Source organism: Ursus americanus, chromosome 23, assembly GCF_024610735.1.
Source record: "Ursus americanus isolate L20-20 chromosome 23, mUrsAme1.1.p, whole genome shotgun sequence".
NCBI classification, from domain to species: domain Eukaryota; kingdom Metazoa; phylum Chordata; class Mammalia; order Carnivora; family Ursidae; genus Ursus; species Ursus americanus.
The window spans coordinates 33,365,923-33,377,354 of NC_142149.1; the positions used below are offsets into that span (position 1 = coordinate 33,365,923).

Below are 11,432 nucleotides of genomic sequence, written 5' to 3' on the forward strand. Positions count from 1 at the left end.
GGGAAGTGAGAGGGCTCAGGAACCCAATCCTGCCTCCTGCTTACCAGCCCCTGCCAGGCCTGGGGGCACAGCTGGGGCTTGCACCACCCTCTTTCCTGGCCCAGCCTCTTCCCTGATAGGCCTAAGGCTGAAGCGGGGAAGGCAGCAGCTGCCTCACCTCCCCTCCTCCCTGGGGGAAGGCCAAGAATCCTGTCCCCTCCAGGCCACCATTTTGTAACTGCTACAGAAACTGCCACGAAATGGGGCAGGCCTGGCTGTGCTTGGGCTGACCTGGCACGGGGCCCTCTAGGTGGCAATGGCAGAGGGCAGATATGGCTGCCCCCCAGGCCAGTATGTACAAGGGGGCCAGGAGAAAATGGCTCCCTGCCACTTGAATAGTCTTCCTAAGCTAGGCCGAGAAGAGGGTGAAGGACCTGGCCCCTCCCCCACTCCTACTCCCTACTACACTTCATCTCAGCTGCTCAGGAGGCCAGGCTGACATGGCTAAGGGCCTATAAGCAGCCTGTGCTCAGCTCCTCAAGGCACGGAACTGGGGTCCTGTGATTTCGCTTCTCTTAGAAGCTGACCATAGACGGGATTCCTGATGGCAAACACCCTCAGGAAGGCTTTGCCAAGAGTTGGGGCAGGGAAGGAAGGGATCCCCCAGCCTCTGCCTCCGCTGCCTGCCAATTCCCCTCTTCCAAGGGCAGCGGCACTTAGAGGCAGGGAGGGGGATGGGATATCGGGTCTGAAAGGGGAGTTCAAAGGTCCACTGCTCCAGGCTGAACTACTCAGGCTCAGCGAGCTCCACTGCTTTCCCGCCAATAGGTGCCTCCCCGTCAGGGTCCAGTCTGGTGACTGCTCCTGAGAACCCCGGCCTCGGGGAAGGCCCTATCATTTCCCCACCTGCGGGACTTCAGTAGAATGAAGGGCACACCCAGGTGGGGGACCAGCTGCATGCGCAGGGGAAGCACCAGGTCCACCCCGCCTGTAAGCCACCCTCCCCGGCTGAAGGCATCTGCCCTTGGTTCCAGAAGGGACTAAAGCTGGAGCCCAGGGGCCCAGCACGGGAGCATTCAGGGGTGGGCATGACTCCTGCCCCAGAAGGCAGGCCGGCTCTGGGAGCTGTGACACCCTCGGGGCTCCCCCTACACTGTAAAGGCCCTCTCTACTGAAATCCATGAAAAGAAGGCGCCATGTAAACTGTTTCTGTGACTTAGGACGTAAATGGACCTGAAAACCACCACTGTGGGGGAAATGAACACCTCAGTGGGTCGCGGAGGGAGGGCCAGGAAGAGAGGGAAGGACTCAGCGCCGCCTGGTTCCCACTCTGCCCCGCCACCAGCGCTGGCCCGGAATCCCTGGCTCGCCTGTCCCGGACACCCTGCGGCCCCCCCTACCCCGCTCCCGCGCCGTCGAGCCCTCTCCCCCACTCCGTCCCTGCACCCCGCGGGCCTCCCGGCTGCGTCCCTGGCGCCCTCTCGGGGCTCCGGGCCCCGCAGGCAGAGAGGCGCTCCGGGCGCACGCGGAAACGGCTCCGCCGGGGAATAAACAAGCCGCCCGCCCCGCCGCCCGAGAGGAGATGAAAGCCGGGGGTTTCTCCTCTGATCATGAAACAGGCTCTGAAAGGGTGCGGGCTGGAGCCTTTATCTACTTCATACTCGGAAATGGTTTTAGAATGAACTGCTAAGATAAGCTTCCTTGGACGTTTCTCGGCGTGGGAGGCTTGCGGGGCTTGGGGCAAGGGATTCGGGGCACTGTGATTTTGGCAACGACCCCTCAAATGCTCGCTCGTTGCTGAGGGGGGACGTGCAAGTTCAGCTGGGCTCCGAGAGCTGCGGGGGCTCCCGGCTCTCCGGCCAAAGCCATCGCCAAATTCCTGGCCTTGACCTACGAGCCCCCCACCAATCCAGATGGGGGGGGTGCAGGGAGTAAGCCGGACCTAGGAGACCAGCCAGATTCTCTCCACCTAGGCAGGCCACCAAACCCGAAACCTGAAGGCACCCGACTTTCTCTGGGGGCCCGGAAACCCCAGGAGCAGCTAAATGTGCCTTCCCTTAAACACAGGCGCAAAACCAAATCAAAGGATGAGAGGTCCAGAGAGGGGCTTCGAGGGGGGCAGGGAGTGGTGGGGGGTGAGAAGGCACACAGGAGGTTTCTCCCCTGTTTCTTTATCTGGGTGGAGCTTTGATTGGAGGTACTCATTTTGTGAAAGTCTATAGAGCTGTACAATTAAGATTTGCTCATTTTTATGCAGGAATATTCCACTTCAATAAAATGGACATTGAAAATTATACCCGTATATATATCATATGTGTGCTGTCCATATACACACACACATATATATACACCAGCAGTGCAGCCCCGAGTCTGAAAGGAACCCGTTGCAGGCAAAGGATGGGGATCCACTGTAAACCCCACTCTTCTTTCTATCCCTAGTGTCTGGGAATCTTGAGAGAGATTTCTGAATATGTTGGGAAGAGGTTAAGGCCCATCAACCAAGGCTCAGTTTGCTGGGGGGGGAGGGGGGTTGCTGTGTTGCTGCTGCTGCCTATACTGAGACCAAACCTTCTAGAGCCAAATGATTTCTGAGAGCAATGGCAAAGCTTCATAATTTATTTCCACTTAGACACACACACACACACACACACACACACACACACACACACACAGTTTTCTAATTCACTCAAAGCATTTTTAAGAAATATTTTCCCTGGGGGGGGGCAGGAGTGAGGGTGTGTGGAATGGATGCTGTTTTGGAAGATCAGTTGTTTCTCAGATTTTTTTTTAAAGACACTTCCTTCTGATAGACTTTTGCTTTCAGAAAATACTTTAGAAAGAGATCAAAGGACTCTCTCCCCAACCCACTTTCCCAGTGTCTTCAACCCTTACTTGTCTTATCACCCACGCCACTGGGCTCTGACGCTCTGTATACAGAGCAAGGGCAATTGGCTTTGAAGCCCCGGATTAAGCTGGGCCAAATCCTTGCCTCAGAATAACAAACAATACAGGTTCAACAGGAGTTCTCATCGGTAGTTCATTTTTCAAACGCAAATTCACTGTCACTAACACAAGCAACATTGAACTCAACAGGCTATGAAGGCTGATAGTGGAGATTTATCTGGTGGCAAAACCATGACCTAGGAGGAGAGCAGTCAAACGGTTAGGAAATCTTCATTTTTGGGAGGTTTATATTTAAATTTTTGTGGAGCTCACTTTTATCTATGTTTGGGAGAAAATGCAGTTTCTCACATGTATCAAGCTTGGCAGGGATGTGAAGGAGGTAGAGAGAGGAGGGGTCTGCTCTCTGCAGTAAACGGCTTAAAACTTGTGAGTGCAGGAGCCTGAGAGAGACAGAAACTGGCTGGGAGGATTCTGGCCCCATTTTACACCTGACATCAGGGGTTACTGAGTATTCAGAAATTGATGTCTCCTGATGTGATTGGCATTTTATTCCCCAGATCGAATGGTTTGAGAATCCAAAGCCGCTATCCAATGAAGGGGATTATTCTGTCCTTGGCCTTCAAACCTTCAAGGGCTTAAGGCAAGAGGCTTGTGACCCAAAGACTCACACTAGCTTGAGAACATTCTGGTTCCCCTTCTCCAGGGCCTGCCTCTCCCTCAACCAGACCATGCCCCTAACCCGCCAGGGTCCCTAAGGTAGAGCAACAATCCCACGTTGAACGGCCTTGTAAATAAGCCATAACAGGAATTTCTCAAAGTTGGGGTTTTGTTCTGGGGTGGATTACATCCGCTTGGCTTGTGTAGACCCGGCAACTGCCTAATCTTGCTTCTATCTATAAGAGCCAAGTGCCTTCTCTTCTCTGGGGTCAGGTTTGTGTTCCCTCGGTTCTCCTCCAGCTCCAGCAGTCTAGGAATCTGTGATTCAAGGTTCAGGAGAAGGGTCCAGGCCATCTGCTAAGAAATGCAGGTGTCCCAGGAAGGGTGCTGGTAGAGACACAGAGAAGAGAACCGGGAGTCCACAGGGGCCCAGCAAAGCAAGCTGCCTCCTGTGGCTGCCCAGGCCACGGGGATCAGAGCCCTGAATTTGGTCTCTGAGGTCAGTGAGCACCTATGCAGGAGGAAAGAGGGTCTGTGAGAACCATGGGGACGGGTGATGAGGCTAGTGACTTTCTTAAGGACTAGACCTGTTGCAGGAATAACTTTCCACCAGAGAAATGGAAGAGTGTGATGAAACCATAATTGGTCGACTTCATGGCAGCCATTTAAAAATTATCATCAGCATTCCCTGAGGCCCATCTCTAAGCCTCCTCTAGGATCGGGCACAAACATCTGCCTGATGTTGGTCACCTCTGGAAGTGTGTGTGTGTGTGTGTGTGTGTGTGTGTGTGTGTGTATTGGGCGAGGGAAGGAGGAGGACCCATGCAGATGCAGATGCAGGAAACCCCACTGAGGAGAATCACAAATGCCTTTTGTTTTAAATGGCAGAGGCCAGGTTTGCCCCAAGAACACGCTGGCCATTTATTTTCAAAAAACAAGGTTATTTCTGCTGCCTAAAAAGGGAAATTCTGGATCTTTCTCTTTTTTCTTTCCTTCCCTCCACCCCAGCAGTCACAAGAAATAAATTCCCCCTCTTCACACCTATAATCCGCTCAACAATTTACCATACATAGCTCACAGGAGCCCTGGTTTGAGTCTCACAGTAACCGAGAAAGGAAGGATGGCAAGTAAGTCTACAGTCACCGGCTCTGTTTTCCGCAGCACCACGGAGCCACAGGAAGCTTAGAGACTTGCCCAAGTGCACTCAGCTAGGAAGAGGCAAGGCTTGTGACACCTGGTTCCCCACTGTCCTCAAGGACGGTTCCAAGTGGCACCCTCTACCAGGTTCCCCTTACGCAGCCTCCTTCCCCATCTCCCAAATGCAGCAAATTCAGGCCCGGATATCCCCCTGCTTCTTCTTCTGAGAGAGGCTCTAGGTGGCCTTGCCACCTACCGGGGCCCCGGTGGCCAAGTGTCCAGACCTCAACAAAACAAAGGAAACCTTGCAAGGCCTGCCAGGGAGCAGACCCCACAGCAGACCTACACCACACACTGCAAATGACCAGCTTTTTGTTTCTTTTGAACAGCCCACCGTTCTTTGAGCAGTTCAGCAGAGTTCTTTAAAAAGTAGAAGAAAAATGCGGAGTGGGTGCCATATATTTCTCTAATTACGATTAATTTTAGCCAGCCTTTATGGTATGCTTACATGTGCCCGGAGCTATGCTAAGTGCTGTGCATACAACCGTAGTATGGTTTTGCAGAGGGGCGTGAGGACAGGGCAGAGACCCCACAGCACCTTGCCTGAGGAGTGCACAGACCCAGCCGCTGAGTGGCACTGGAAGCTGCTGAGGTCTGACCCCCCCATCCCTGGCTTCACCACCTTACTCCTTGGAAAACCCCATTATGGGCCAGGCATTGGGATGTTTTCACACCTACCCTGTCCCCCAGGGACCAAAGTCAAATGTGAGTAAGTGGGGAGAGGGTCGTTCTTCCCCGCTTCTCTGTCTGCAGCAATCCCCCTTCACTGATAACCACTGGCCTAGCCCTCCTGCCCCTCCCGGGACTCCCGGCCCCACCGAATCTCTCTCGTCCTGCCCTGTCTGCATCTCCCTCCTCTCACCCTCTCCTCTAGTCTCTCTCCCACAGACACCAGCGCATTTTAAAGATGTTTCCACTTTATAAATCATTGTTTCTGGCAGCCACCCGAGAGCTGCTCCCTAAACAACACACACGGAGGGCCCAACAGTGCCTTTCCCTTGGCTGAGGGGGGTGCTGACAATAGAAGACCAGCACCCCTGCGATGAGAGATCTGGGGTTCACAATGCCCCGGGAAAGTTATGGAAATAGGAACACATAGTCAGGTCCCCTTCCTCCATCTGTTGAGGGCCATCTCCGGGACCCCAGTCAATGCAATCCTGAGAAACCCGGCAGGTCCCCAAAAGGAGAAGGACAAAGCAGCCCCCCGGGGGGCCCACAGTGCTGGAACTGGGACCTTCCGCGTCACAATCCTTATTTGCATTTTATTTGCATAGTGCTGCCCCTCCCATCCTTCCTTCCCTAGGGAGGCGTTAGAGGATGGCCGGCGTGAAATCCTGCGGCCCAGTCGGAAACCCTGGTAGGACGCCGGGCTAAGGCCAGAACGTCCAAGGGGCCGCCTGTCATCCCTCTGGCTGGAGCGGGAGAGAGGACTGGTAAGGGAGCTCCTGAGGATCCCCACGGGTGCCACCAGTCACCTTCCACCCCGTTAAACGCCCCAGCGCTGACCTGCCCGCCTTCGTGATGATCATCTCGGTGCCCGCCTCGTGGAACTTCTTCCAGAGCTCCTTCTCGTGCAGGCCCACCTTGATGTTCTCGATGGTCTAGGGATGACAGGGAAGGGGACGCATGTCGGCCTGGGCCACGGCTCCACGCGGAGCCCTCAGGACGGAGGACACAGAGCCAAGGAACTGTGCAGAGGACTGCCAGCCCCAGGACCCCATGCCTGAAGGTTTCGTTTCATAAAATTATACTGCACCCCTGGTGAGTTTTTCAAAATTTAAACAGTAGCTGAAACCCACTGCTTCGGAGCTGCACCTATAAGGGTCCGCTGAGGACACATACTGACCGTGCCAGGGTAGATGGCACACTACACAAACATGAACACTCCACGCGGCGGGATGTAGCCACAGGCTTGCGGACAGACACACAGACACAGGAGAGACGCACGCACCGCAGACGCTACGCAGACCCACGCAGGCCGAGGGCGTGAGCTGACGGATTCCTTTCACTGTGATCATCAGGTTACCGCTGTGACCCTCTCAGCGACGTCCCCGATGCGGCTCCCCGCTCGCACCGGCTGGGATCCGTTCTTCCCTCCCTGTGCCAGGCTTTCGCCCCCGCCCTCTCAGCATCGCCCTTGCTGGACACTCGGCCCGGGCTCGCCCCGCAGCCACAAGGGTGCCCTCCCCAGCCTGTCCCAGAGTAGCCCCGAGGGCACGAAGCAGAGAGCTTGAGCCCTGCCCCGCGGAGCAGAACGCGCGGTCCGGGACGCAGCCAGGTCCCCCGGGAATCGAGTCCTGTCCTCTTTGGGGCGGACTGGCAGACGCAGGCAGCCTTGCAGACAGACCCACGCCCGACCTCTGCCCGACGGCCAGCGGGCCCTACCTGCTCAGCGGCGGCGGCGGTGTCGGCGCCGGGGCCCGGGGGGCTGCCGAGCGCGGCTCCGCTGAGGCCCGGCGCAGCCAGCGCGGGCTCGGGGGCGTTGGCGGCGTTGGAAGCGCTGGCCTCGCCGAGAGCCGAGCCCGGGGCCCGGAAGGCCTCCTCGCTCTCCGACAGGCCCTTATCCTGCAGCATCTCCTGCGGGCACAGCACACACCGAGTCACATGCCCGGGTCCACACTCGCCAGAGGCCCCGAAGCCCGCTCCAGCCCAGCCTGGGGACTTCGGGCCGAGAGGGAAAGGCCGCCCCGGCGCACGTGGACACCGCCCCCTTCTGAGCTGGGGGAGGGAGAAAATGCGGAGGGTAGGACCGTGGTCTCCTCCCTCTGGGTTCTGGACCTGGGAGGGTCTGTGTGCGGTTCAAGGTCTGCCTGCCCCTGGGTGTGGGGCTGTGTGATGAGCAGGTCTGGGGGAAGGACCGCCCTCTCGGCATTGCCCCAGCTGTACCCCCAGTCCCTCCCTCCTGCTGGGCTCCAGTGGAGCCTGAGGCCCGGATCTCTTTTCGCTGTTTCCTAATAACTGGGGTCCAGGCTCGCTCTTGGGTCAGGGCAGCCAGGACACCTCCTGGGTAGGCACCAGAGGACAGCCAGGCCAGGAAGGCAGGGCCCAGGCCTAGGGCTCCACACCTGCAGAAAGGGCCTAGGGCTGGGCAGTCCCTCAGGCCCCTGCTCACCCATCTGCCCTCACCCACTCCCTTAGACAGCAGTCAGGTACAGCCTTCCTGAACCAAAGGCTTTCACTCCTGCACATTCTCACTCCCACAGATACCCTATGGGTCCCTCACACAGGCACACATATACCCACACCCAGACACGAGCACCCAAGAGCCTTCTAAGTCACTCAAGCCACCACACTCTCCTAGGGCAGCTCTGATTCAGGCCCTGAACTCAGCTAGGGGCCTCACAGCCTTGCCCACACATTCACATTCGCTGGCTCACTCAGTCACACTTTGGCTCCAAAGGGCTCTGCTTTGGGGCAAAGGACTGAGACCCTTCCCAGCTAAGGACCGGGCCAGTTGGGGGTCCAGTTCACAGGCACAACCTAGTCCTGCTCCCAGGCACAGCCATCCTTCCGCAAGTGTCTAGAACTATTCATCAGCCTGCCCCAAGTGCCTGCTCCATTCTAGAAGTAGGTCCTAGGCTATCAGGATGGGAGCCCAGGCTGCAGGACCTGCCTTTCCTGCCTCCATCATGGATGCAGCCCTGCATTATCTACTCCTTTCCACCTCCCTGCTCCTCTCTCTTCTTTTGCATCTGGTGGGTCTTTCTATATGCTCGGCTGCCTCTCTTCCTGTCTTCTTTCTGTTCTCTCCTGGGTCTCCCTGAGCATCCCAAGTCCCAGGCCCCTGACCATCCTGCCCACTGGCCTCCCCATCCCAGGTCCTAGACATTGGCTCCCAGGGCCTCACAAAGTAAACAAGCCAAGTGCAACCGAGGGAGATAAAAAGGGGCCTGGGCCAGTTGGGGCTGGGAAAAGCCCATAAAGATAAAGCTGACAGCCCTCCCAGTCCTCCGGCCACGGGCAGCAGGAAACAAATCTTGCCCCACAGGGCTAGCGCCAGTACCCGCCTTGGGCCACGTGCGGGTTCTGAGCCAAGCCTAGGAAACCCGGAACACCCCACTCCCCACCCCTGGCGAGGGGGCACTGCTCCACACGGGGAGTTGCACTCTCTGGCCCAACACGCTGGTTCCAACTGTATCTGGGGTCAGCGGGATGGGCCCCCGCTATTGGCTAGTCCCAGGTGCGGCGGACCGCGGGGCCAGAAGGACGCGCCGCCTGGCGCAATGCTGTCTTGGGCACTGGGTCCTCTACGGGACACTTGTCACACCAGGAGCCATTCAGGTCCGCCTCTGACTCACGCCCGGCGCTCTCAGTCCTGTGCACGGAGCACGTCCGCGGCCGGCATCCACTGACGCCAGTCCCACGGCTCCGATCCTGGATGAGGGCAGCGCGGTGCTCTCCTTCGCTTCTTCCTTTTCTCTCCGCCACGGAGACACATCCCGACATCGCGACAACTGGCCCTCTCCCTCGCTGGAGCTCCCCGCTAATTTCCTTTTCTTCCCTCCGGGCTGACCCAGAGTGGCCGTCCCCGTGGGTCCCCTCGGACCCCGAGCTCCCGGCGCGAACGAATTGCACAGCCGGGTTCCTCACCAGCCAGAGCCCGCGGCCCGCGCGGCCCGCAGCCTCAGTGCTCGCCCGTCCCGCGGACCCTCCGTGGACGCAGCCCGCCGGCTCGGCGCCCTTCTGCCCAGTCCGTCACTTTCAGCCAACTCGTTTTCTAAGGAGAAGAGTATTTTATTTTTCACTCTAGATTACTGGTGATATTTTTCTTGCACTGGAGGAATTAACATTTTGTGTTATTTTAAATATTTTAATTATCTCTATTATCAGAGCAGTATTCTGGGCAGTTCAATGACATGAAGAATATCCTAGCACATAAATTATTAGCAGTTTTAATTTTTAATACTGTAAAATTAAAGTACTGGTTTGATTTGTTAATTCATCATTATTAAATATGTTGTTGCTTTCCTGTCCATCATTCTAGGGCCTCCTAGTACCTTAGTGATACTGTTACTAATAGGTAATTATTAGATATAGTATTCCAATAGGTCATTGTAATCTATTCTTATTTTAATTTTTATTCTGTACCCTTAAAATGCTTCCGTTGCTGGCTCCTGGGTCTCTGTATTTTATCACAGTTTCAATAACTTGTTATTTACCATAACTTGTAATATTATTGTTCCCAATATTGACGTTAAATTTCTTCACATCCTTTTAATACTTCTTGTTATTTTGTCATCATTTGTTTTGTTAGAATTGTTCACAATACTCCGGGTATTCTTCATCACATCGTTACAATATCTTGTTACTTTGTCATTATTTGTAATGTTACGATCTTAATTCGCTGGCTATTTTTCATCACATCATTACTGCTTGTTATTTTGTCATAATTTGTGATATTGCTGTAGTTCCTAATACTCTGATTATTTTTCATCACGTTGGTATGATACTTCTTATTACTCTATCATTATTTATAATGTTGTTGGGACTATTAATACCTTGGTAATAAATTGTCATATTATTCCAGCAATTCTTGTTGCTGTCTTTGTTTGTATTAGTATTGCTCTAATAATTGCAAAGATTTTGGTTAATATTTCATAATTCATTATAGTATCAATAATAAATTATATGATCATATTCCCTCAATACTACTAATAGTAGTATTTCTTTTAATAGTATTTTCAACTGTTCACCTTTTTTCCTACAGCTTTGTCATTTATTATTTATTATACTATTATTATTGATTTTAATACAATGGTTCTTATCACACTGTTCCTATATTTGGAGTTACTTTGTCTATAATCCTTTTAAATTTGCGGTTACAGTTTTCACTTGGTTGTGAAAGTAACTACTATTTTACTCTTGTTTTAAAGTGTGAGCACTGTTAGTTTTGCGGCTTAGCCTGGTTTATTTTGTGATTGCTCACATTTTGATAATTCTTGATCATCGATAATTATTTATATATAATGCTCCTTGCTTTAATTTTGACGAGCCTGTTGCATCAAAGGCTCTGAAGTCCGGGTTTCGGATCACACACTTCTACATCGATACCGCCGTAATTACCCGGGCCCTCTTCTTGGCCTTTCTTAGTCTGCAAACACCACTTTCAACACCACCGCTCCTCTTGTCACGGCTTAACCTCGTTCCTTTGGCGCTGGCGCTGTCGTTTCATTGCGTTTGGGTCCCTACATCCAATTCATACTGTTATTCAGAGGAGATGAGGGCTCGCGCCCCAAAACGCGGGGAGTCGGGCCGAGGCGGCAGCCTGATCTGAAGCACATCTCTCCACCCTCCTGCAGCCTTGCGGGTCCCTAAGGTTCTTACCCCGGTCCCGTTACTCGCCTCTTTTCCAGTTCATCCTCCACTGCCCTGCAGCCTAACCCTGGGCTCAGGGTGGCCCCTGCCCCGCACGCCCGGCTCACCCCCATCCCCGCCGGAAACCACACTCACCCTAACTGCGCTGCCGCATGCGGAGGCGCCTGCGGCCCGAGGTCCACTGCAGGCTCGGGTCCGAGGGGCGCGGGACCGCTGGGGCACCGACTCGGGGCCGCTGGGTCAGTGTCCCGCTGCCAGCCGCGCCCTCGAGGCCGGACACATCCCGGCTCTGGAACGGGCCCTTGATCTCCAACGCTGCACTTTGGGGCCTCAGCTCCCTCCTCCTCCCTCCCTCCCTCCGGGGCCGCCACCCCCCTGCG

At 54.7% G+C, this 11,432-nt stretch overlaps 1 protein-coding gene across 2 annotated transcripts in view; it reads right to left on the minus strand.

Annotated features, from left to right (window-relative positions):
* Positions 1-11,354, minus strand: part of TBX4 (T-box transcription factor 4) — a 31,088-nt gene extending 19,734 nt beyond the window's left edge. The window contains exons 1-3 of one of the 2 annotated variants that reach the window (XM_045773431.2): positions 11,188-11,354; positions 7,123-7,314; positions 6,244-6,338 (exon numbers count right to left, since the gene is read on the minus strand). In XM_045773431.2, the coding sequence (XP_045629387.1) occupies positions 6,244-6,338; positions 7,123-7,311 (284 nt within the window). In that variant the 5' untranslated portion in view covers positions 7,312-7,314; positions 11,188-11,354. Of the gene's footprint in view, positions 1-6,243; positions 6,339-7,122; positions 7,532-11,187 lie in introns of those variants that run through there. The other variant, XM_045773432.2, reaches the window with a different exon arrangement.
* Positions 11,355-11,432: the final 78 nt, after the last annotated feature.